General features: G+C 37.4%; 1 protein-coding gene across 1 annotated transcript in view; it reads left to right on the forward strand.

The window, feature by feature from the left end:
• The window catches only part of LOC106918857 (neural-cadherin-like), a 98,528-nt gene that overhangs the window by 28,008 nt on the left and 42,756 nt on the right, over nt 1-27,764 (forward strand). The window contains exons 2-4 of the mRNA XM_088006383.1: nt 18,371-18,568; nt 24,192-24,417; nt 26,535-26,739. Of these exons, the coding sequence (XP_087862509.1) occupies nt 18,371-18,568; nt 24,192-24,417; nt 26,535-26,739 (629 nt within the window). The remainder of the gene's footprint in view (nt 1-18,370; nt 18,569-24,191; nt 24,418-26,534; nt 26,740-27,764) is intronic.

Raw genomic sequence — 27,764 nt, forward strand, 5'->3', positions numbered from 1 at the left:
GCTCTCTTCTCCTGAAAGAGGACAAAAGACATGCCTTGTGAAAACCCAAGGAAGTTCTTCACACTTTGCCATCTAACAGCCGCAGACGTCACTGTATTTTACATCACAGCCCAACAGAAAGTAGTGGCGTTCATTCTGTCATCTATAAATGAAAAGAGTATTGAAGAGCTGCAAATCTACTGAGACTTAGCGAATCATCGCACCTGAAAGGCCAGAGGAAACGATCATTAATCAGACACGCAGTCAAGAGGCCTTGGAAACTCTCTGGGGGAGCTGCAGAAATCCATAGCTCAGGTGGGAGAATCTGTTGACCGGATAGCCACAGATCACAGATCTGGCCTTTATGGCTGAATTATAAGAAGAAAGCCATTGTTGACAGAAAGCCATAGTTAGTCTGGTATGCAGATTGCCGGAAGCCATAGAGGACACAACAAATGTGAAAGAAAGTTATTTGCTTATCTGAGAAAGTTAATATGGAAATAAAACTGTTAAAGACATGAAAGTGAGGCAGTGGTTCACCTTCCAGCAGGACGACACAAAACATACAACCAGAGCTACAATGAGGTGGCTTAACTGAGCCATTCACCAATGGCTCAGTTAAATCCAAAACCTAAATTCAATTGAGAATTTGTGGCGAGAATCAAAAATGATGTTCACGGATGCTCTTAATCCAATCTGACTGAGCTTGAGATATTTTGCAAAGAAGAATGGGCCATTGGACCTGCAAAGCTGGTAGAGGTATACTCCAAAAGTCCTGCAGCTATAAATGCAGTGAAAGGTAATTCTGTGAATTATTGCCTCGGTGGTACTGAATACAAATGTCCTCGACACGTTTAAGATTTGTGTTTGCGAAGGCTTTTGAAAACCTATGAATCATTTCCCTTCTAGTACTCAGTGTATGCACTGTTTGTGCTGGTCTGTAACGTGAAATCGCTCCAAAATACTCAGAAGTGTGTGATTATATGACAAAATGTGAAAAGGTTCAGGGGTCTGATTATTTCTGCAAGGCGCTGTAACCCCAAGGAAATAAATAGTGAGGTGAGCACAGTCGCTCATCACTCATCTACTCATTCCACTTGCTTGGTACACAGCTGCTGTAATGTGGCACTGGATCCACCAAAGCAGCAGAGCTAAACAAAAATGCACCTCACACACACGCGCGCACACACACACACACACACACACATTTTCTCACAATAGAGTCCTGTCAAATACACATGGATGGACAAACAACGTTAAATCCCATAAAATGTCAATAATCCTCTATTGCCAAACAAACCATCCTGCAGACAGTGCTTGACACACAACTTGAACACGTGTAAAGGTGCCAGCTGGGGAAATAAACACATGTTTACTCACCTCATCAGACATGCAAATGAAAGCTCAAAGTAAGGTGCAAAGCAGGGCAGCGAGAGGTCAAACAGCAATTTCCATCTGAAAACTTCAGATCCACACGGTGAGGATTTTGCTCAGAAATTCCATCTTTGACTGTCAGCTGGATTAACAGCCCTTGTAACCTTTGCAAATAAGTTTCAGCCATTCCACTGACAGAGGATGCATGTGTTGCAGTAGATCATTCCATTTTTTTATTTATTTTTTTACTGTAGAGTGCCCAGTGGGTGGAATAATGGATGGGAGCTCTGTTTTCTCTGTCGGACACATGCTTTAGTAAGTTGGATTCCAGCTTCGTTTTTCCATAACAATTTGAGAGTAGAAAGCGTACTTCTCTGCCAGCTCTAATTACATATGATTTTTGCAGATGGCTCAGAAAAGATGATGCTTGACTGGTAATGTAGAGGTTACGCAAGTGTAACCTGATACCTGTGTGCGCGATTGTTTCTCCCAATTTCATTTGCGAGGAGGTGAGGAATTCATCTCACTGCCAATCATATGGAACTGAAATTTCTTTTCAGGTTGTCCTCACGGAAAATCCGTCCAGTTATTTATCTTTACCTGCCCGGAGAAAGCACAAACATTTATACAAGTAAAGAAAACTGCTGTAGCCAAATGCTTTATGTTTCTTTTGTTGCTTTCCAATCAATTTCCAAGCCCTAAGATATTATTCTTTTACGATAAATGGACTGTCTGTAGTCTCTGTTATAGCGCTTTACCTTCCAATTCTCAATAATTTTAGACAATGCGACTAGATAAAGCGGTTTAGGCTGCTTAGAGTGTAGATAGGAGAAAAAAAAAGACAAACAACAGCACTGGATGTCCTTTTAAAAGCAGCTAAAAACCCTTTGTATTCAGCCTACCTGTTACTGCCCTCATTACGCTGCAAGACTGGTATTGATTTGCTGGGAGCACAGCATCTTGTTGGCTTTGATGGTGTATTTAATACTTACTGAAATATCTCAGAGATGTTTCAGCTAGTTTTGAAATTTGCTTCGCTGTTCTCTGCGATTATTTCTCTCTCAGCTACTTTATTTTAAAGAAAAAAAAAAAAAAGAACACAATTTACTTTTTTCCATTTTAAATAGATGAGCCTTGGAGTGACTTTTGGTGCCTGCAGGGCCGTTTCATGTCAATGTGGTGCAAACCACAGCAGGCAACAATTGCCCAACTAAGTCTGCTATTGTTTAGGCTACTTCATGTGGTAAGGTCTTTTGTCAGGGGAGACCCTCACAAGTCCTCAAAGCGATGGTTGCAGTTGTTTCAATTCATGGTTTCTGTGTAAGCCTTGCGTCATAAACTCTTTTTTTTTTTTTTTTAGAAATAGCTGTGACAAAACTGTGAAATATATTCTGTAAAAAGCACTAACTCTATAAGTCAGAGATGAGAAGGACAATACTGCAAAATGGAATCTGCAGCAATAAAATAATTCAGTAAAATAGAGCATGCAGTAAGCTGCAGTTGCAATATCTGTTGTCTGTTGAAGTGAACAGTTCCCTGATGCCATATTAGTTTTTTATTTTAAGTGTTAGTTCAGTGTTTTTGTATAATAGCTGTTATATAGAACAGTTCAAAAGAAAGGATGCAAAACATCTAGAAAACATGCCATGGTGATATTTTTGTTGCTGTGACATTCTTCATCCTTCCCTCTGTGAGCTTCGGCTTCTTGGTCTCTAAATTTTTTTGTCACTCGTTGAACATTGTTTGTTATTTAAAATGCATCTAAATAATGTCTAGAGAAATCTACCCTGAAACTGGTATAAATTCTTATTCAACTTATTCATCTCAGTGCTTCATCTGGGATTTCTCCCACTGACCAGAATTTTTCCAGCTGAGCACCAACTGGGCCAATCAGGAAACAGAAGAATGTTTGACGTCAAATTTTTTGAGTAGTTTGAGATTCGATATCTGTCATGGTTGTAGTTTGGCAATGACAGCAGAAAAAGTGAATGAAGCCATTTAGTTTGTTCCTCCTTCTGGAAGAAGCGATATGTACAACATATTTGTTTTCAGCTTTGGTTCATGCTTTCTGGCATTTTTGAATGATTTGCAGACTTTCTATTATAAATCTAATCTTATACCACGTTTTTGCTTGATAGTTGTGTTTTCTTTAAAACTAGTCAAAATATATGTCTAAATCAGAAGACTTTGCATTGATTATGCATAGAGTCGATGTAGAAATCAGATCTGTTACTCAGTAAACAGATGTGAGCATCAAAGACAGCAAAAGTGCATCCAAATGGCCGATGGTATAAGAATGGGAATGTATGGCTCTTAAAATATACTAGCCAAATAATACATAATTTTTTATTATGATTGCAATATAGCATGCTTTGATTTTGCGATGACAGTTATGATTTGATTAATTGTGAAGCTTTATTTAATATTTACCTGTATACCATTAACAATTTCTACTAAAATCTACAACCCAGTTCAATCAAGCTAATTTCTCATAAAGTTACTTTCTGTAAGTACAGACTACATAAATTACAGAGTCCAAATGTGGTAGAGTTCTGTATTTTTATTTTTTTTTAATAAATCTGAAATTATAGAACAATTTGTTTTCTAAATTTGTTTCTTAAAAATGACTGACAAATCAGGATTATTGTTTTGTTCAGCCGGAATCTTCTCTAACCACTATGCTATTGTATTTAGTTTGTTTTTAGATCTGTTTCATATCATTGAAGAACTAGCCTTGGTGAGCAGATTTTTGTGTTTTTTAGCACCAACACTCCTAAATAAAAACATCTCGCTGATTGCTACTTACATTTTTGTCTTGCTGTCTTTTTAGGAACTTGTAAAATAAAAACAAAAATCATATGTGCGGCACCATTAAAAAAACAAAAAACATTTGAAGAAAGCCAATTAAAGTCACAGTTTTGTTTGGAAAGGAAGGACGCTGATAAAAAATAACACAAAACCATTTTAAACCAACCAAGTAGAAGTTAAAAAAAAAAGTCACCAAAAGAGTAAAAAAAAGAACTTTATAACATTTATAATGAGATAAGAACATTAAAAGGAAAGATGTTTGACAAAAAAAATTAAAAAAGGAAAAGGTTATTCCTTCAAATATTGATTTCTGAACTCTTCAAAAGTGAAAACATTAGCATTGTTGTTTCTAAATGAACATAAACTTGTTTTCTATGTGTTATCTAAGGTCTGAAAGCACTGCATCTTTTTTGTTATTTTGACCATTTCTCATTTTCTGCAAATAAATACAAAATTTGTACTTGGAATTTTGGAGACATGTTGTCAGTAGTTCATAGAAAAAAAAAAAAAAAGTTCATTTTACTCAAAAATTCACCTATAAAAAATAAAATCAGATAAACTGATTTTAAATGGTCTTTTAATTTTTTTTTCCAAGAGCTGGATATACTGATCGTATCGCTCATGGATTACGTAAAATTCTAATAAATTTGGACCTAGAACATAACTTTGTGGAACACCGTGATGGTGAATAAACTTATGTGTCAGATTGAAACCCCTGTAAAGTAAATAGTCTGAATTTATGTAGCACTTTTTCTAGTCATACTGACTGACCCCTTAAGACACTTTACAGTAGAGCAACATTCACCAAGTCACACTCATACACAGCTACACAGAGTTTTAGGTAATCTGGGTTTTAGTATCTTGTGTGTGAGAAAGCCGAAAGAGAACCCACAATTTTCAGTTTGCAAGACAAACTGTTACGCGCTACGAGTCTGTAGTCTATACCCACTTATCTTCAGAGCTCTCCCGTGATCAAATGGCAAGAGGTGCTCTGAGTGTCTTAAATACTGTTTTTCTGTAGATGGCGAGTTAGCTCAACTTTTGCAAGGATTTTAGAGATAAATGGAAAATTGGACATGGAGATATAATTTGAGAAAAATAAAACCTAGGATAAAGAGAGAGGGGATCCTAAACAGCATTTGATTACAGCCTTCTGTAGCAATGGTGCCCGGCAAGCTATTAGATGTGAAATGAAAAGGTTGAATGTTTTCACTTTCAGTCCATGAAATCGTGCAAGGAATGTGTTGTTCAGCACCACTACAGCCATCTCTGAACACAACAAAGATGAAACCTCTGCTTGTTCTTGTTCTCCTCGGGTAACTTGGAATCATATTTTGATCTTGTCCTGTGCGGGACATTTTTTTTTTCCAGGTAGGAAACAAGTTCTCCAACCTAATTAAACACTTCTAACTTCTTCTGTCCAGTTTTGATCAAAACTGTTTGATTACTGACCTTTGTGTAGGTTAAATATTTGCCCTTAAGTAAGCAGCCATTAACACTTTCTGCTGGAGAAAGCTACAGATCCATTTTTAACTAATTTAAATAAAAATAACTACTACAGCAAATCACAGTGCAGAGTAGAGTATTTATTTCTTACTTGTGTCAAGAATGTGTTTATAGTGTTCAACAACGACTGTGAGCTTTAATCATTTTTTTCTTCATCCCTTCCATAGATGGTAACCTTAGTGTGTTATTCAGTAAAATGAAGCTATTGATGTGGAAGAGACCAAAACCTTGACTGCAGTGGGCTGCAGTGTGAAGTGGGATGTGAACAATAAACTAATGCTTTTTTAAAGACAGCTGTAAAGAGAGTTTAAGTATCAAACGTAACGTTCAGAATGTATATCTGATAAAATAATATTATGTGTAATTTCAAAGCATAAAGAACGTTTACTGACAAAATGGTGAAGTATTTCTTTTCATGAAGAACAGAAAAAATTAATTCCAATTCATATGTTTTTAGAAACATGCATTGTTTTTTTTGTTTTTTTTTTTATAAAGATCACATTGATTGTGCACAACCAAATAGATGAATCACTTAGGTGGGACATGTGTAACAAGAATAAGAACAAATTGATCCATGAGAACAAACAGAGAATGCGTCTTCTCCTGGAAATGACTTATTTCAGAACTATCCCAAGATTTTGTCAGCAAGGACAAGAACTCCATTTGGATTCTGCAAAAACAACTATGGGTGTTTTTATGACACAATGTTGCTTGTATGTCAGGCCTTGCAATGCAATAAAAAGAAGATTAAAATTACAGACTGGCTTACAGTACTCCTCTTTTAGGGGTACAACAACGACAACAATAGTCAAATATGCCAAGGCTGATTATTGTGAATCTAGTTATCAGCAAGTAGCTCCTCAAAAAGATATTGAAAAATCTACATACATGAGGTGCACTGTAAAAAACAAAAACAAACCTAATTTACAGTAAAATACCAGCAGCTGTGGTTGCCAGAATTTTATTGTACACGGTAAAATTCTGGCCACCACAGCTGAACACGCAAGAACACACTGCCTCGTCTGTAGTGAAATTACACATTTTCTTGAACCATAAACAACGACAAAAAAAAAAAATCTTTAGAAGTCTAGGGGTTGCAGACAGCTTGTTGGACACCATATATTTCTTCATGAAGCACGGTGGCTTAAATATTATGGAACTAAGGTGTTTATCTCCCTCTGGTGTCAGACTTGATCAGTTTGCATCCATCAAACTACTTTAAGAGGTTATGTTATCTTACATTGAAGAGCAAATTCCCTTGAAACATGTTTAGATAAGACAAGAACCCCAAAACCACACTTGTACATCTTGGTACCTGACCAACAAGGTCACTATTATGGAGTGATTAGCTTAATGATCAGAACTTAATATCCAGTAGAAAACACGTGAGAGGACAGTGAACACAGTGCCACCATTTTAAACAAAGCTCCACGTGGCATATATTTAAACATATCATTCAGTGACTGCATGTCTAAATAAATTTTCAGACACATTGAGGAGTTGCTGACAAATTATCATCTGAAAAGATGCAAAATTTAGCAAACATTTCTCATGTATCAATAAGCTAATTGCAATTCCTTTATCTACCACGGATTGTAGATGCATTTCTATGATGTAGTTGTACCTTCCAGTGTTAACCTGAACATAATTAGCAGCACCATCACTACCTCCACATCCTGATCTCCATTATTCTATGCAAGAAGACTGTGTCCTACTGGAAACTATTGTGTAAATTATCCAGCAAAGTGTAAATAAATAAATAAATAAATAAATAAATAAATAAATAAATAAATAAAAGTTGTTTTTTTTCCCTCCCAAACAGAGGTCTTTCTAATTGTTCCATTAATTATGGAATGCAGATATCTGGAAATGTGTGGCCTGGATCTGAAGAATTTTAATGATGAATAGAAGTTTAGTACAATGTTACCAGTACAGAGCTGAAATGAAAAGAAAGATCTTAAATGTTAACCTTCTGTGAGATAGTCAGACCACAAATCTTATCTCATTTTGCTCTACTAATTCTATTTACCAGAATTTGTTTATAGCAGCAAAATATTTGGACACTGTTCTCTTTTCAGATGTCATAGCATGTCTTTGTTAGCACAAATCCCTTTTTGCACAGTATGCTAATTTCTCTGAGGTTACTAAGATAGAGGCTGACAAAAAAAAATCCATTTAAGGGAAGGAAGGAGGCCTACTTTTCACTGCTCACATTACATTCTGATAACCTCACTTGGGCTAATTTGTATCCCCCATTCCTCATGGCTAGAAGAGATTTGATGAGTCATTTTGAAAGTGACTAAGATAGCCGTCATGGTTGTATTTTTTTTTACTTTTTTTATTTTTGTATTTTGCTTTGCCTCTCTGCTGTCGCTTCATGTTTAAATTATATCAAGTAAGCATATTACAACTTAAAAAAAATTGTGTGGCAAATTGTATAAGAATGAAGCAAAATGGTTATGAAGTGCATACATCAATCCTTTTACTTTTTAAAATGGAAATGCTTTTGAATTTATTTGTTTTCCCTTCAAAGAAGAATCACAGTTTTAATACAACAGGCCAATTTTTCAGGTAAGAGCTTGCAGAAGCTAGGAAGAACATAGATAGACTCACTAAAGGGGCAGTATTATGTATTTTCCAGGCACATTGTGCCATTTTATAGCACAATCAAGTGCAAATGTCAGTTGTATGAATGCGGTGTATATCAAAAATGGATTAAAAGAAACATAGTTTCATTATATAGCATCTTGAAATTGGGCCTCTGCTGCTTTAAGAAGCTTCTGCTCTTTCTGACACTCATGACAACACTCCTCTGTTAAGCGTTTCACACCTAAGCTCATCTGTTCAAAAAATAATTTTCACTTTAATGGATTAACATATTCCACCATTTTACTCTTTTTATTTATTTTCTAGTTTTATATATTAAATACTTAGCTTTTAAATTGTTTTGCTTGTTAATTATGCCAATTTTTAGTGTGAAAGCTATGCACTCTACCAATGACTACGCTGAAGGAGTTACAATCTTCAGCAGCTGAGGTGGGAGAAATGTTGCATACAACTGTTGCCTGGGTCTGCTGCGATTGCATTGACTGAATACTGACTTGAAGGGGGCGAATGTTTATGCAAAGGCTTCATTAATGCTACATGCTTTTATTTAATTGTCATTATTCTGTGAAAACCAAACCAGTTCTCACTTTGATATCTTTTTTTCTTGTCAAAGACGCCAAATAATGCTCATCATAACCGATTTGTAAAAGCAGTTTTCTTTTTATAGGCTCTGTGTGAACCCAAATATTCACAGGATGAACAGGCAAGCTGGATAAAAAAGACCCTCAAACTGATTGTTCAACAGATTAACAGTTTCCTAATGCAACTTGAAAATAGAAAGTCAAAATTTTCTGTGGAATTATTTTTGAGAATATCTTAGCAAATAACAGGTACTAAACGACTTAACAGACTTAATAGGACTTCGACAGTTAAACGTACAGTATTGCATATCCTAGAACTTTTCAGATTTAGTCAATTTTCGTATTTTTCTTGTATAAAAGAGTGAGCTTCTAATTTTCAGGTGTGTTCTCTGTTTTTAGGTACATTTCTTCATTTTTAAAAACCTTTGCAGTTTTTTTTTTTTTTTTTTTTTTTTTTTTTACCAAATATTGAGACAATAGAATCATTGGCTAAATTTAAATAATATTAAAACCCATTATGGGTAAGGCGATGGCGCATGGTTAAAGCGAACAATCCAAGCGCAGAGGCCTCAGTCCTTGACGCTGCCATCATGGGTTCAAGTCCTGACCTCTTTGCTGCATGTCTACTCCTCTCTCACAACACACTTTCCTGCCAGACGACTATTATTAATAACGGCCACTAGAACAAAAAAAAAAAAAATCCAGTTAAATTAGTTATAGAACTGACATGCAATTTACCAAAGATTTCCAAGTACAAACCTTTTGCAGCATTTTCATGTGAAAGAGGCATTAAAATATTTCAGTAATTTTACATTTCCTTTTTCTAAAGGCTACATACCCTACCAGGATATCTCCATGCAACACTTGCTCTCTCTAAATCCTTGCCTTTTATGTTGGAGAATAGGACACATTTAAGTTTGCCTCAAAGCAAAAACAAAAACAAAAAACAGATGACTGAATATCCTCTTTTGGCCAAACTTAAAGAAAAAATGTTCCCATGGGCGCCAACAAAAGGACCCAGCTATAAGAGGTTATTTCCATCCATCCGTCCGTCCGTCCGTTCGTCCGTCCGTCTGTCCATCTGTCCGTCCGCCCATCCGTCCATGTTTCCAATTACTAGTACAGGAGATTTTTTGTAACTATCCTTGAAAATTCATTGTAATAGCTTCACATACAAACAGAAACATTAAAAGGAAATACAAATAAGGAAATAAAACAATGTTATATCTGAAAACCTTTTGGATGTGCTCCCATTTTGCCAGAAAATGTTTCAGTTGCAGTCTTTTTTGCAGCTTGTTTTACTATTCCTTGTTGTGCTTCTCGCTTTGAAGGGATTTTGTTTCTATATTCAGATTGGCAGAGATGTTTTCTTAGATTGCTTGATTTTGTTTGCACGTCAATTTTCTTAAAAGGAAGCACAGAGGAAAAGCTGCTACAGGTAAAAAAGAGAAATTTGCAGTGAGCTGTGCTGGCACCCTTTAGCTTCATTAAGTACAACACAGAAAATGGGCAAAGTGAGAATGCTACCTGGGAAATGTAGCCACTGAAACATAGAAGAAACCTCCACCCACACCCACCACCACACTCACATTTTAGCTTTATCGCAAACAATTTAGGAGAAAATGCGAGTTCAGTTCAGAGATTCTGGCCCTGCCAGGGCTTAGTATTCAATATTTTAGCTACTTAAGGTGACAGTAATATCTGATGTCGGCTCGTCCAAATTTAGCCAAAAGTCTAATTTACATCAAATGACTGACTTGTCAATAATTGAAATTTACCAGTCACAGCTCCTAGCATACATGATACAACACACTGTAAGATTAAATATATCTGTTAGATGAAAAATGGATTCTTAGTTCAATCCCTGTTGTGTTTTTATTTAGAAAATGTATAAAACAAAACCATTAGCCTAAATTTTATTAAACAATAATTTTCTTCTAACAGAATTTTAAGATACAAATGTAAAGATTATGGGTGAAAAAATATACACATCCCTTTTTGTCTATAGGGTTTTATTATTTCAGGACACAATAATTTTGTGTCCCCATACTAAAATTGGTACTAAATCATCTGGTACTATTGTTCAAATCTAATATCAGATTGAAAACAAAACAAATGGTACTCAGACATCATTTATGAAACAAAGATGACGTCTTTGCAATAATTTGAAGCAATCATTTTGCTGTATGTAGGTTTTATGAATTTCAACCTGGTATGGTCAGGATTTCGACTGTGCCATTGCCACAACTTGATCTTTGGAATTCTGTCACAGATTTAACCCAGTCTGTGCCAAGATTTAGCTGTAGAGATCATCCAACAGCGGAGAGTTGCCTTGATATACTGTTTGAGGAACTCAAGGTTCCTGAGAAAGTAGAAGCTATTCAGGTTTTGTAGCTAACAAGCGAGACCAAATCTTGACAATTTAACCATCAGGCCAATAATTAAAATGTGGTGACTGTAGTGAAATGCCATAAACTTGATTCTGTCCCTTTGGCCAAACAAATCTTCTTCTTTTCTTCTGTTCAAATGATATTGTCTCAAAGTTGTTTATTCACAGGAAGCTTTATATACCTAAGTCATGCCGCCATGCTCTTTCTGGAAAGGAGCCAATGCTCATCAGACCGATAAGGTGTTGGTTGTATTTTGAACAGCATGATAGCTAAATAGCTATAGAGCCTAAGATAGTGCTTGGTTGTTCTTATATTTCTCTGAGCGTCAGAAATCTTAGTGAATTTGGTATAATATCCAGGGGGAAGCAAAAATTGCTTTGCTAAGGTTAATGCTGATTTCTTTTCTCAATAAACCACAGGTTGTTCTTAATTTTTCACAGAAGGCTTTTCCATTTTATGTAGTTTTGTTTGCTAAATAACTTTATGGTGGAACACTTAAGGTTTGATTTAGAAATTTTACAACCTGGCAAAAACAGATACACCTTATTATTCTCCTATATATGAAAAAAAGAACAGAAGTACAATGTACTTTCATTTTATCATAATGAAACCATATTCTTTATACTGAAACTGACAAAAAGAAATAAATAAAGTCCGTCACTTTCCTTTTTGTAGTTTCTACAGAATATATTTTATTCACTAAGCTGCATGACTTTCACTTTTTCATATCTGCATCCATAATCTGGGGCTACTTGTTGTTGATACAGTTAAAAGTAAAGCCTTTAAATAGCTACTAAAGCATGCATACGTACACTTTAGAAAAATTAAGGCATTTTTATTTTAAATTAAAACAACGACCAAAACTGGAGGATGTCTACCGTTGATAATTGTTCTGGGATGAAAGTAGCTGAATCTGTGTGTTTACATGGTAAGTGTGTCAGTTGCTGCGGTGTTAATAGATTTCCGTCCCTTGCGCTTTCCAGCACGTTGATCTCCTGCTGACGGCTTCACACTTCGCTTTAAGCACATAGGTTGGAGTAGAGCCTTCTTAACACTGCGAGCATTTGGTTAATGTACCTCATTACTCCCCCTTTGAGCTGATTTTCCCTTTCCATTCACTTGCTGCTAAAAATGCACCCTCTGAAATTCCACGTCTCACACGGGCCATTGATGTTTATGCTTGCAGACGCAAATTGTTTAACTCCACATAGACGTATTTGTATCCTAATTCTCTCCCTGAATGGAAGAAGAGGGAACGAGGGATGCATGTGGAAAAACCTTGTGTTATTAATTACACTCTGTGTTCCGTCTTAATTTTTTGCTCTCATGGTCTGCTACCTCGTGTTTTCCTACCAGTCAGTGTTGTTCCTGCTACCTCTTGCTCTGTTCTGGTGTTTGTTGTACATCCCTTGTGTAGGCTCTTGTCTTTGATTTGGTATTTTACGCTCTCTGTTAAGTATCAGAGAATACTCCTTCCACCATGCTGCCTGCCTCTTCCTGCCTCTCAGCCTCTTTCTCGCTCGCTCTGTAGATATTTGTGTTCCTGTATCTGTGCCTCTCTCCTTTACTCTGTTTCCTCTCATCCCCTTCCCACACACACTCCCTGTCCTTGCACTGTGGGTAGTGCATGTGTGCATAGAAGCACTTGAGACAACTTTTTTTTTTTTTCCCTAACTGGCAAGCCACTTAGCAGCTTTATATAGCACGTACCCAAGAAGAGGATTAACAGCAGGAAACATCAACAGACTGGGCATGCACTGAGAGCGAATTCACATACACTCCTGCACAATTCACACTCACGCTAACACACTACAGTCATTGTATTAGAGCCAACCACACCATGGACTTTTCATGATACATTATGCTAGCCAGCCAGCTGATGCTCTTATCCTTATGGGATTGTAGTATACAGCACAGGCTAGCTTTTCATCACACAGAGTGCACAAGGCATATTTGACTTTGAAAAATCCACTGGAGTCTGTGAGGCTCTGCCTGTTATTTCATCACATCTTTTTTGTCCCAGTCAGGTGAGGCAGCCCGTGTCGGTTTGGTGCTCGTGGGGCATCGTTCACAGCCAACTCTCTGCTTAACTCTACAGATCAGAGAAAAATTGCTCACGTTTGTAGCCTCAGAACACGAGACGTGTTCTCTCTCTTGCTCTCTCTCTGGTCCATTCAGGCATAAGTCCCGCACCTCCCAAGCGTGCACACACCCGTGTACATTCTTCATTATCATTCCAGAGCTGATAGGCTCTAATTATCTGCCTTGGCTCTGATTAGTCTCTCTGTAACAAGCTAATTAGATGGAGCCTTGTAAAATCATCTCCACCATTACCACAGAGACATGTTTGGGAAAGACACCAACAAGCAGAAGGCAAGGAATGTGTCCTGCATCGCTCCCTGCAAAGATTTTATAGTTAACTGAATGTTAAGTGCTAGAGCTCTGATTTCTCTTTGATTAAGTGCTTTTTAACCCCCCTTCTACTTTGCAGCAGAATCTTTATCCTTTCTCATTATTCATCATGAAAGGATTGTTCCGTCTTCCAGGGCAGGATGATCTGGCTTAAAGTGCATAAATTGCCGCTGTCAACATTTTAGGAGATAACATCAGAACATTGATTGGTTTTTCTGCCCACACGATACAGTGGCTATTTATCCAAAACAAAGTGCCGTCACAGTCTAGCTTGAACTTTTTCCTCCTCAGCAGAGGAACTTTTAAACCCCAGAGGAGAAAGTTAGATTAATTCCTTCCTCCAGCTCTTCCTTTCTCTGTTATTATCCTTCTAACAATCCCTTTAGAAGCTGTCACACACTTTTTAGCTTTTGTATTTAGATGTGAATGCTCCAGAACTAGTGCAGAGCATGTTAAATTGCATTTTCTATCAAAACTTAAATGTAAACCTGTTAGAAAAAAAAAAAGAATTGTAATCACTACGTCTGTTTTTCACGTGGTGGAAGGAATTAGACTGAACAAATCGAAATAAGAAACTAACACAGAAAGAAACGAGAATCAAATCAAACTACAAAACAACCTAAGATTCTAACATTTAGCAGCATCTATCTTTCAATTCTGAAAACCTTCCCTGACCATGCTGAATAAAGATTCTCCAAGATGCTACCTATGCCATCATTCAGTACAAGAATTTCAGCTCTCTTTTGCAGTTCTGTCAGTTCAGGTGGATGGCCATGTGTGCAGCTTCGTCTGTCCACCCACCCAGGCCAGATAGAATCCCAATGTATTCCCAGCTCAGCTGAGAAACATAGTCCCTCCAGCATGTCCTCTTGGTGGGACGTCCCCAGAACACGTCACCAAGAAAGCATCCAGGAAACATCTTAACCAGCCACCTCAACTGGCTCCTCTGGCATGGAGAAGCAGCAGCTCTACCCTGAGCCTCTCCTGGACAACCAAACTTCTTACTCTATCTTTATACAAGTTTTAAACGTACTTATATAAGCTGCACTGGGCTATAAGCCGCATGGTTCAGAGCGTGGGAAAAAGCTTGTAGTCCAAAAAATACGGTGTTTGTAAACAGTCAACAAATGTAATCAATTCAGTTACTTCAAACTGATTTGAAGTAAAAATAGATTATGACACGATTCTCTTTGACACAATAAAGTCTTGCACAACCACTGATCTACACAGATATACAATCTCACACAGGTTGAATGTCCGGAAGGAGATTGTACTTGAATTGATGTCGGAGTATCATATTAGAAAACCGAGTAGTGTTGTGCTACACTTTTCAGAGTTTTATTCATAAAAAAAATCTTGCATTCTATGCATATTTTTGTTCTTCACAATTATTCACAACTTTATGTTGGTCTTTCTCAATTAAATAAATTGAAGTCTGTGATAGTAACATGGCTAAATGTGAAAACATTCGAGGAGAAAGTATACTTTGAAAGGCAATATATTTATTTCCTGAATGGAGCAGTTACAAAGGGAACATAGCTCTATTTATCAGACCTTGCTGATATACATAAAGCATATACTTTATGTATACAAAATAAACCAGCTGTTTACATCAGAGAAGAGCTACTGACTCAGAGTTCAGGTAGTGACAGGATACATCACAAATTCTTCTTTTGTCTTGGATTAAAAGCACTCTTGTAGCCTGTGGACAGTTCTTGTTACATAACAGGATTTGTAACCCATAGCTACTTTTAGCTTTCAAGGTACCAGTGTGTTTTTGTGTCCTCTGATGTGTGTTTGTCAGAGAGGCACGTGGGGGTAGAGGGAGATGTGTGAGGATTGGAAGTATGTTGTCACTTTGTGATAACTTGCTTTGATGTCAAAACTTTTGCAAACGTGTTTTAATCTGTTGGTGCATGTGTTTGGGAACATGTTTGTCTTGGCAGGGAATTTTTTCCTCTCTGTGGTGAGGCAGATGGCCTTAGTGGATGGCAGCCCACTGAACTGGTTGGCAGCTCTTCTGACATTCTTTAATGCCACGTTGACACATGATCACAGCCAGTATTTGTGGAAATACTGTCTTGTGCTCACAGATCTGTGAATCACTTCACTTGAGGCAACCGATATACATATTGAGGCCTGTGACGTTAACAGGAGTATTTTTTTTCAACATCATTTCTATTTTAACATGTGCAAAGCATTAAATAATTTCAGTTTAAATCAATGCTTAGTATGCTCTTGTCATAAGGAGAAGTACTTGCATGCAGCCTCTCTTTGGGTGCTGCTGTGCTCTCTTGAAGTCAGCCTCAGCTTAGACAGAGCAAGTTGGTAATTGGATTCCTAGAATCTTCTTATTCACTTCAGTGAGACAGCATGCAGGCGACAAAGTGCCTGCTGTCTTGAGGCGTCATCCATGCATTCCTATGGGAAGATCAAGGTAGCATTACCAAGACTTGCTAGATGAGACTGTGGCTGAGGCTCTCTCCCATCGGATGCTGTAAGTCTGATTGGGAAACTTGATGTAGAACTAATACATGGCTTCACATCCATCATCCACCATCCACCCTGGCATTGAGGAGTTTATACTAAACATCTGGATAAATACCAGATCAATTTTGTTTCTGTACTTACTTATTTGAACCATTCAATTTATATTTGTGGCACACTATATTAGTGGCACACCACACCAGTATTAGTGATATGCACTTTATATATTAGTGGTGTATGATTGGTGATTGCCCATTACAAAAACCGATCACCTGTATCTCATTCCTTCACACTGCACAAGTGCAAATCCTAGCGAGTTTGTTTGGAACTTTAACGCTCTGAGATTAATTGGGGAAGTTAATCATGGATTCATGGATTTCCAAGCGATCCTGAATTAAGAAGTCGGTGGCTTGTAAATATTTGTCGCTACAAGTTAAAGCTAACGCCGCACAGCAAAGTTTGCAGCCTTCACTTCACTCCGGATCATCTTCTTCAGTCTAAAACTACCGGGGGAGACGGATGATAAATAAAGAAGCCGTCCCTGTGTTATTTCCATGGAATCACTTCTGTATTCAGCCTGAAAGAGCAAGTGTATGGGAACGGGTGAGCAGACCAGGTCCATATAGCCGAGCAACTGATCCGCCTGTAGACACTGCTGTAAACACCATTCTATTTGAGCTCTTCACAAGACGCATGCAAAAGTAATAAAACAAAATAATTTTTGTTCAAATTAGGTGTTGCCAGATCACATAGGAGCATTTATAACTAAAGCTTTAACCAATATTTAACCAAAAGCTCAACCAATATTTGTCTGAGTATCTGGTCTTGATCCCAAAATGTCTTGATTGTACTTTTGACCACTCTGCAAGGTAAGATAGTGTGGGGTTTTTTTTGTTTTTTTTGTTTTTTTTTAATTGGTGGGTTTTCTACTCCAGACCTAACTTTCAAGCATGATTCACATTGCAACTTGATTCAGGTCAGAACTTTGTGAATGGCATTCAAGAAGCTACTCAAAACCAGTTTTTGATCATTGTCTTTTTAGAACACCCTATTGTATCCACGTTGGAACTTTTTAGCTGTACATTCAAGGGAAAGCTGAAGAATAGCACTCCCTCATTTCTCCATCCACCATCTACAATAATGCATCAACATGGCAGTCGAGAATGCTGACCAAGAAAGCAACGCTGCTCAAAATTGACTCCTTAAAGCTCAGCTGAACTTTGCAGCTTCTCGCATGGACAAACCAAATGTCTTCTGGAGAAAAGTTTTAATTTAACTATTTGGCATCATAACCGGGAAGCTGAGTTTTTAAAACCAAAGAGCAAGCTACCAACTGTCAGTAATGTTGGTTGGGCCATTATACAGAAGGCCTGTTTTACTGCCAGGACTGCTGGTGTATTGCACAAATAAAGACAGAAAAATACCTCCAACTTCAACTTTACCACAAATCAACTACTACATAGTAAAAACACGATATGATGTCCAAACAGGACAAACTTAACCCCCCCCCCCAACCCCTCACCCACACACACTCTCTCTATTGTCCTAAAATATTAGTTAAACTCCAAACATTCAATCTTAGTTTTGACCTTGGAAGTTCAGGTCTTTGTCTTGGTTTTGGCCTTGGAGAGTGTGGTCTTAGACTTGGTCTTGGAAGAATGTGCCTTGACTCCATTCCTAGTGGGTAAATGCATATTTTTAAGCTTTGCGGATTAAAAATACAGTAAATTCACCAAAATTTTACTTTTAATGCTCAAATGTATAGTTACAAGCCCTACTTCATTAAAAAACTAATGTCATTAGGAGCAAATGTAAACTCCTGACTGGATTGTACACCTCCTCTCATGTATCAAGAATAACACGCTAGGAATGATGACTTTGAAAGAGGAGAGTAAACCTTAGCACAAACAATCAGGGAAGATCACAACGCTTAGACTGATACTTTGAATTGGATTTGATAGATTCCTGGGTTAAACCTAGACTGCATTGGGTTTAGTGCAGCACAACTTACAAGAAACACTGACATTTATTACTATCCTACCTGATTTATGTGTTTCCATCTACAGGAGAGGATTTATCTCTCACATACTTATACCCTTAGTTGAGTGACTGTTGGTACTTCATATTTCCCTGGTTACTTGTCTCTCCTCCAAAAACATACAATTACATGACACCTGTCACTTTTTGTAATCGCCTCTCTGCCACTGTCTCCGCACTGTCCTCTAGGCCCAGACTGGTACCTGAACAAGGTGAAGCTGACGATCACTGATGTCAACGACAACGTCCCTGAGTGGAATATGAAGCCATACCCATACCTGGCTGTTGTGTCTTCCGAGGCAGTGGCAGGAACATTTGTCTACCAGCTACAGGCTATTGACGGGGATGAGGGCAAAAGTGGGGAAGTGGAATACTTCTTGTCAGATGGTAAGCTTTTTGTTGCTCTAACACACAACAATACACAACACATATGGAAGTAAAATACATTGTGCTGTGGGTAAAAAAGAAAAAAAAAAAAGACACGGCAGGTGCAAATGTATGAAAATGAATACACCCAGATTGACACCAGCACAGTTGTTCAGACAAAAAGCCACAGGCATGCAGATTCATTCATGCATTCATACACTTTTTATGTGTCCATTAGATTATTTATCCTTTTTTTACCCACTTTCTCTTTCTACCTCTCCATATCCATCCCACTTTCTCTCTCTCTCTCTCTCTCTCTCTCTCTCTCTCTCTCTCTCTCTCCTGCAAACACAGCCACTATCACACAATCCCACACACAGCCAGAGGCCTTCACAGATTTGTTTATGCACTTTTCATGCACTCTTGTCTGTCTGCTTCTCTCTGTTTCATACAGGGAGTCATGCAAGCACATATTCACTCATACACAAACACATACAGTGGGCTGCTGGAAACCTGCCACAATAGTGGACCCCCTGGTGGCTAAAGGGATTTGAGGGCTGCTGGCAGAGATTGGGGGATGTGCTGATGTTGCTTGTGGGGTTTACTGATTTACCCTGACTTGTGGTTTAACTGTAATCAGGACATCCCACAGCGTCCTCATTCTGAGTTGAAACCCCAGTTGCACCGAGTGCTGATTGTCTTTATAACTGTGCTAAGGACTCTTTAAAGTAGTGGCGTTTGTCAACGGACATTTAAATCAGTTCAGCCGAACGAACTTCTCTTCAGAGTAATTTCAACTCCCTGTTTGGATTTCACCCATATTTGTCTAACCCTCTTATCCACTGCTTAACATTAACACCGCTATGGGATGTCATCAGACGAACTGACCTCTTGATGACCACAGTTTGACCCAATTCTTTAGAAATTGCCAACAGCAGAGCAAGTGAAATCCCCTGTGGAGTCTTCTTGTGAAAGTATTAAGGTTTGGACCTATCATTGCCATTAGATAGAATGGGGGGAAAAACTGTGTATTAGAGTGTTGTATGTGATTTTCTTGGCTCCAGGTCAGTTCAACTCTTTGTCAGTTTGTACCTCCACTTGGTGGAGAGCCATTAGATGTTTGTTCAAAAAAGGGAAATAAAGAAAGTGTACCCATGTACTTAAGCCATGGCAAACCAGTTTATATGTTATTGCATTTCCTAGTATTTTCTGACTTTATATCAAACTGAAAACTTTCCGTTTTAAGTCAGTGAGGATTATCAGAAATATATTGATTCGCTAAATTTCAGAATAATAAGTTTACACACAGAAAGATTATTATCCCTTCAAACAATTTGGGAAAGCTAAAATTATGCTGATGCCGAGACTGTAAGACTTTGATATGATAAACTGCAGCATTTGAGTTAAGTTAGTTAAGCACAGCTGGGGAGGTATTTAAAGACAACACTGCACACACACGCATACGCACACACACTGGTTTCTTGTGTGAGATCATGAGAAAGTCAGCAGAAATTAGAAATCATCACAGGGTACAATTTCCAGAGGTCTTAAGGTTTCACACTCATCTGTTCAAACAGTTTAAACACAAGTATGAATATAATCAAAATTTCTTCCTCAGTGAAGTTATTTTAATAGGAGATTTGCCTTCTAAAAATGCTTGTTTCAGAATTGAGTCTGAAGAATTCTTTCTTCAGGTCTGCCAATCTGTGAGCTTCGCAGACTGTCTCTTCAATATTTTATATATTTTATCTGGCCAATATGGTATTTGGCAAAAAGCAGTTTGTGAACAGTATTTTAACCAATTTCGAGGTAAAACATTTATCTCTGGCTGAAAATATAAATGTTCATGTTATTTTTACATTGCAAATAAACTCAACATCAGTGCATATTTTCTTTATAAGACTTTATTGGCCACACCTATTCAAGCAGGACCATAAGATTACAGACATCGCAAAACCAACCTGTCATAGCTAATTAAAGCTGGCGTGTGTAACTTTACAAAAATATGAATTTTACGTAAACTGTTAAAACTGTCACTGTGTCGTGGAAGTATAGTATGAGACAGACGTTCTGTGAAAAAACAAGCTCCTCTGCCTTCTCCCAATGCTCCCAGTGTTAACGAGAAATACACAGCTCAGTCAGAATCAAACAGTCACAGCAAGGAGGAGGATCTTAGTGCTGTCAATCACCTCATGTATGCGTTTCTCACAGAATCTCCTTACTCTCTGCCATGCTACAATTTCTGTCAGCAGTGCCTGTTGAGAAGTCTCAGACTAGTTAGCATTGCCACTGATGATGGTGGATAAACTGTTTTTCTGGGACACTAAGGTCGACTAAATGTCTTGGCACATTTAGTAGTGCGTCCATGAGGTTGATGGCCATGTTTACTGAGTTGGAAAAAAAAGCATATTTTTCATTGTTCCTCAGTTCTTTATTTGCTCTGGAACAAAGAGATGTTAGCAATGCATTTTTGATAACATATCTCATCATTGTATCACTTCTTATGGTTTTACAATTGTGTAGTAAACACTGGATATTTTACCTTTGTTCTTCTAAAAATCAATTTCTTTCATCCTTGATTGCATACAATTTTCTTTTTCTTTAAACTTTGATGTGGTCCTTTCTTCAAAGATTAATCTTTCTTCCATGTCCTGGTTTCCATGCTAACGGTCCTTATGCTCTCTGATGCCTATGGCACATTGTTACCTTTGTTGATGCAGTATTCCTACCAGCTATCAGTGTGCAGAACAAAACAGGAACTAAGGAATTAAAATTTCATCGCATCAATGGTCGAAACCCTTCCTCATTACTCTGAGGAAATGTAGGAATGCTAAAAATTATGAAACATCTCATGCCAATCATTCTTATGAAGTGTGTGATAATTTACCCTTAAAATATACAGCCATCAAAATAAAAGAATATAAAAACACAAATTAAAGTACTTGATGCACATGAGTTACATTTAATCAAATGTGCACACTTGACTGTAAAAGTGTGTTTAAAAGCCTTTAAAAGTAAAAAATAATATTTTTAATGCAGCATAATCTAACAATAACAACTTTACAAAAATAATTGGGGAACCATTTTCTTTAAATAAACATATTTGAGGCCTTTCTTCAGTTACAATTCCATCCATCCATCCATCCATCCATCCATCCATCCATCCATCCATCCATCCATCCATCCATCCATCCATCCATCCATCCATCCATCCATCCATCCATCCATCCATCCATCCATCCATCCATCCATCCATCCATCCATCCATCCATTTTCTTCCACTTATCCAGAGTCATTTACAGTTAATTTCTTTTAAAACTGATAAAAGCTTCTTTGGTTTTCTAATTGTCAATCCACAACATTTTATTGAATGTAAATCTAAATATGAGTTGACGAAAATTTCCATCACTTTTGCTGTCATCTATGGAACATAGAAATACAGACCACTATGTTTTTTTTTTAATTTTTTTATTTTAGCTTTTAGAGAATTTCAGCACAGAGTGCTATCTTGCAGTTACTATATCCAGGAAAATACAATTATATGTTGTCTACATACTAATAAGTTGTACGAGAATGATCCTAGAAAAAAATAATAAATAAATAAAAACATTTCTATCCTTCGATGACATAAGTATGATGTGCTTGCTGTAAATTCCTTGGACTGTAACATTGAACAAACCTCGGCCATAAAAACTCTTGGTAATTTTTGGAAAATCACATCATGCTCACTGCTTTTAAAACCTTGTTAGGGTGCAAGGCATCATGAAGTTTTAAACATAACAGGGGATTTGAAATTTAAATGAGGTAGAGTCATTAAAATGAAAATGGATTGGGTATTTCAACTCAATTATCCGAGACATAAGGCAAAATGAGCGCCTGAATAGTTCACCAGACAAAAATTTATTCCATAGCAATCTCAGCACCCCCCAAAATCCTATGGAAAACCTGAGGAAGAAGCTACAAAAAAGAGTGGACCAATTCTCTGGACAATGTAGAGAAATTGTGTAAAGACAAACTGTCAAAGACCAATATCACTGAATGCTGCACCTTAGTGAAATGTAGTAGAGCAGTAAGTGGTGTCATAATAGAGTAATGAATTTGTCAAGATTGTCCCTCTAGTTATTTGGTCAAGAACAACTATTTCTTTACAGATTTTTATCACTTTATCTTTTTCTGACTGACTTTGTAACTCATTCGAGGTCATTCCCATACTCTCGTGTTGCTCTAAGTACTCAAGTATACATTTATCTGAAATTGGCTTCCAACCAAACGTGATTTGTTCCTTTTGAGGAATGCTTTCAGCACCCATCAGTGAAAAGCTGTTTTTAAGAATTACTATATCCAATTCACTCCGTATTGTTGCCAGTCTTTTTTTTTATTTTTTAATTTGTGAGGCATTAGAGGAAAAAAAAAAATCAATGTGTCCAATACCAGGTGGGATGAGAACCACAGAGGGCATGGCAGCTCCGCTGCAGATGATTTGCACAGAATTATTTTGATCTTCATACAGGATTTACTGACATCAAGAATTACATTTTTAGCAAGGTCTCGTTTTGATTTCATCTCTTGTATGTTCACACCTATTAGAGTAAATGCATTTGGTAATGATCCTCTGTGGGGCGGGGGGAGGGGTTCCGACTCTCCATCAACAAATATCTGACCTGTATTCCTGAAAGTTATTTTTCACAAGGTTTTCAAGTGTATCTGATATTTTCTTCAGTAAGCTATCTTCTAATTTATATATAAATGTTATATGAAGCAGCTGTATCTAACACAACACCATCATGGGATAATCTTGACTGAATTTACTTTTCTTTACACAGGCAGTTCACAAGCAGTTCAAAACGCGGATCTCCCCAAGTCACAAACTGCTGGTGTCAGCATATACTTATGATTGCATTTATATAGCAAACATGTATTCAGGCAACAAACATGGTCCTTCAGTAAATAATCTCCCTCAAATGCATTTTCTGCAGAATTTCTGTACCAAGACAAATGTTTTATGGACTATCTAAATAAGTTGATTGTGTTGTGTCATCATTGGCTACAATGAGACATTATACACCATATATAGGAAAGTTCTGGAATGTTTGGTTTGAAATATTTTGGCTGCTTTGCTTTATTTTAACTCTTCACAGGTCAACATTACTGTCAGCATTCGCTTATGGGACCTTCAAGCGATTGAGCCTTGAGGCTTTAACTGTCTCTGAATCCATTTGAATTACTAGTTAGAGGTCTTTGACATTAAATAACTGGTAGTTCATCTCATATTTACTAGCTTTCAACAATGCAATTTTTCTGTGGTATAAGTGAAAAAATCTGCTAGCCGAGCTCGTACTTTTTTTTTTTTTAAGCAATATTCAAGAATTATTGACTTAAAACAAACTCCTATATCTTGCTGAAAAGTTACTTGTAAATTAGTTTGGTCTTATTTTAAGTATGCTGAGTTATTTCAACAAGAAGCTTAGACACCACACTTACTGTAGTGATCTAATTTATTATCTGACTTCAATATGTACTCAGAATGGAAAACCTGGTAACTTGTGGCTTTTTTATTTAATATTCACAAAAAAAAAAAAAATAAATAAATAAATCTGTTTTGGATTCAGAAACAACAAAAATCTTAATTGAAATTTCCCTACAGGTGGTGATGGCTGCTTTGCCGTGGACAAGAAGACAGGCCAGGTGGTGACCACGGGGCTCGTACTACAGAGGGAGAGAGAGTACCTCTTAAGTGTGGTGGCCCTTGATGGTCTGGGAAGCCGCAGCGCACCTGCCATGTTATCTGTAGTAGCAGGGGCCAGAGCGCCACAGTTTACCAACACCAGCTACGCCATTTCCATACCAGAGAACACTCCGGAAGGACAGCCGTGAGTTCTGCACATGTGCTATTCTTCTCGTACAAAAGCAGGGATTCATTTCCGCTCTTTGACAGAGAGAATCTTAACAAATGATTTTATTGCATTGTTTTTAACGTCGTGCTAAAAATATTTAGCCTTTACAAAATATATTAGAGTAATTAGATATCTTTCTGAGGTCTTGCCTTTTAATTAGACTGCTTTTTCCCCACAGATTTAGCAGCATATTTAGTCACACTCCGGCACCTTTAAACCAGTTGTTGCCACAATAAGAATAATTGCATGACCCAGGAGAACACAGTTTAACAGAGAACATTTCTAATTAAGATTATTCTTAAAGTGAAAATTGTTGGAGGAGTCAAACCTAGATTTTATTGAGTTTAAAGGGGGAAAAATGGCTACCTGGGGGAAGTTTCTCTAAAAACATTTGACTTGTGAAATATTACAAACAAGCAAACCAAGCAGGATGTGCAGTAAAAACACATAGAAACTGTAGTTTGCATTTGAACATATGCATAAAAAAATGCACTGAAAGAGAGACAAGACTACATGTGCTGTCTGGGAAATAATAGTACGTTCACACAGCTGCTCTTTATGCTCAATTGAAATATTTTCTGCAAGTTCATTTTTGGATGGTCATTTGTACACTAATAATTAAATGTGACTGCAAAGAGACTTCTGCATGAATGGCTTTTGACCTCAAAGCGACTCATTCCTAAACACTATACAGCTGCCTTGCATAGTAATGGCTGCAGCCAAAAATTGCTTATTGACTCTTTGCTTGATCACGTTTTTCACACAATCATTTACTCATTGACTTTCACAGTTTTTGAAAGCACAAAAGTCAGAGAAATACATAGTTATTTCCTAATTGTTACATTGGTGACTGAGCATGTTAATTAGCAAATCCCACTGTTTTTCAAATTAGAAATTGGGTTGTTACTTGTTTGCTGTTGTATGCGTAAGTTTGTACTGCGGGTTCTCTGATTTATTTCTTCTGAACTTTTCTTGTGAGAAGTTTCTGATGAGGCAAATGCGCTTCACTAACACCTTTTTATTTGTGCGTGGTTATATTTATCACAATTTTATTTTCATATCAAGCTCGCAAATAATTGATACCAACATTTCTTCATTTGACTACAGACAGCTCAAATTCCAGCAGCATCATTTGTATTACAATTTGACAGCTTTGGGTCTAAACATTTGCTCTGTATTGGGACTGAATACATGTAGGTTGTTGTGTTGCTGGTAGATAAACGTCCGGCCCAGTCCCAAGCCTTTTGCCACCTCTAACAAGTTTTCTTCACAGATTGATCTGTATTCAGCTCCATCCGTTTTCCCATTAAATCTGAATAGCTTCTTCATTCCTGTTGAAGAAAAGGATGCAGCGACCACCATGTTTTACCCTGTGAGTGCTGTGTTCATCACTAGTATGCTCCCAAAGCTGAGTCTTGGTTTCATCTGGTCATAGCAGGACTTCCTTCCATCTGCTTCCTCTGTGTGACTTATGACAACTGCACAGGACTTTTTTTTTCATCTATTTGGATTTATCCAAATCCAAATAAAATCAACTGACATTGTTCAAAAGTTTGAAAAGTTTCAACTTCTGAAACTTTTCAAACTTTTAAGAAGTTGTAAGCTACTGTAAGTGACTAAATGGACTAAAAAGGGAAAGAAAGACTGAGTATGCACTCATATTTGAACAACTGAATAAATGAAAAAACAAGTTCACAATAGCATGCACACAGGCATACTCGTGTGCAGCAGGTGAATTTTCTCACATACTGTTCAAGATTTGTGCTAATAGGCATTCATTTGGTCACACTATGCACTTGAGCAAGCATTGACAATCATCATCGCACACTATTAGGGGAATACAAACTCTCCCCACAAAGCAAACACTGGTGTCTGCATAATAGTGTGACATTATTACACACAACTGACAAGAACTGATTGACCGTGTTTGTAGCACGCAGGCAATGGAGCATAAAGTAATTGATTTCATTATAGCACACTGCTGATGCAGGAAAAGAGGATTTCGATTCTAATTCTACATGGGCGCAAGTGATATCAAGTAGCAAAGGCTGCTTTTTTCAATTTCTTTTAATCACCTTCTCTTTGTTCCACAGCTTCCTTGTGGTGTTAGCCATTTCCTTCCAGAAGGAACAAATCAGCTACAGCCTGCTTATCAATCCCAGCAGCCTTTTCAGCATTCAGCAGGACACCGGAGAGATCAGCCTGACCAGGACGCTGGATTATGAAAGTGACCAGAGACGCTACCTTCTGATGGTGCGAGCCAGCGAGGAGCCTGGCAGCCTGAGTGCTGCAACAGAGGTTAGTTTAATTAGAACATGAAACAGTGAGTTAGCGATCATCAGTCATGACAGTTCACATGCTCTGGTCAACTAAACTCAAAACAGAGATACAAATTGATTTTTTGTGTGTGTGTGTGCGTGTGAGTGTGTGTGTGTGTGTGTGTGCGTGTGTGTGTGTGTGCGTGTGTGTGCGTGTGTGTGTGTGTGAGAGAGAACAAAGAAAAATCCATTATTCTGGTTAAACAAACTGAAAGAACTGCTTTTGCTCTTGCAACTTTTCATTGGTGTGGCTCTGTTGCATAAAACTAGATCTTAAAAAAATATAGCTTTGAAAGACAACAAAGCGAAGCAAAGCTCATATTTTGTTGTGTTAATTGTTGCAATTTACTGAACTTATGCCAGATGCTAAAATTAGTGTATAGGTCATGTTCATTTTAATGGGGCCGTCCTCCTATTTTGGAAACATTGTGCTCCAGTTATGCAAAATATATTAATAAATCATTCTGAATAAGTGGCATTTCTTTCCTTTTTTTTAATCAAAGCACAATCACCCTTATTTGAATCAAAGCAAGTCCTGCTTCAAGTGCAGTATCTTTTATGAGTATGTTTTTTTTGTTTTGTTTTGTTTTTTGTTTTTTTTTACATATTTGTTAAAACTGTCACATGGTGTGATAGTATAGCATGAGACAGGTGATATGTGAACTGTCACATATGGCTGTCACACCCAGTAGAAGGAAACAAACACACCCAGTATAACACTTGCATTCTATTGGCTGAGATGTTACCAGGCGACAATGCTACATTGTTCCAAGCGCAAGCAGAAAATGATTCGCAAGAGAGCAAAGAGGCTTGCAAACGGAGATTTTGATCCGAGCAGAGACAAGTTTTGAGCCCGAGGAGAAAGGGTTTTTTTGAGCCCAAGGAGAAAGGTTTGAGAAAGCAAGCACAGTGAATGTTTGAAAGAGAGCAGAAGTTTTGAGTATAAGCATTACAAGTTTTGAGAAGAAAGACATGAAGTCTTCTTTCAAACTGAAAATGTAAGCA

This window comes from Poecilia mexicana, unplaced genomic scaffold (assembly GCF_051168715.1).
Source record: "Poecilia mexicana isolate PSO_F unplaced genomic scaffold, ASM5116871v1 scaffold_6, whole genome shotgun sequence".
NCBI classification, from domain to species: domain Eukaryota; kingdom Metazoa; phylum Chordata; class Actinopteri; order Cyprinodontiformes; family Poeciliidae; genus Poecilia; species Poecilia mexicana.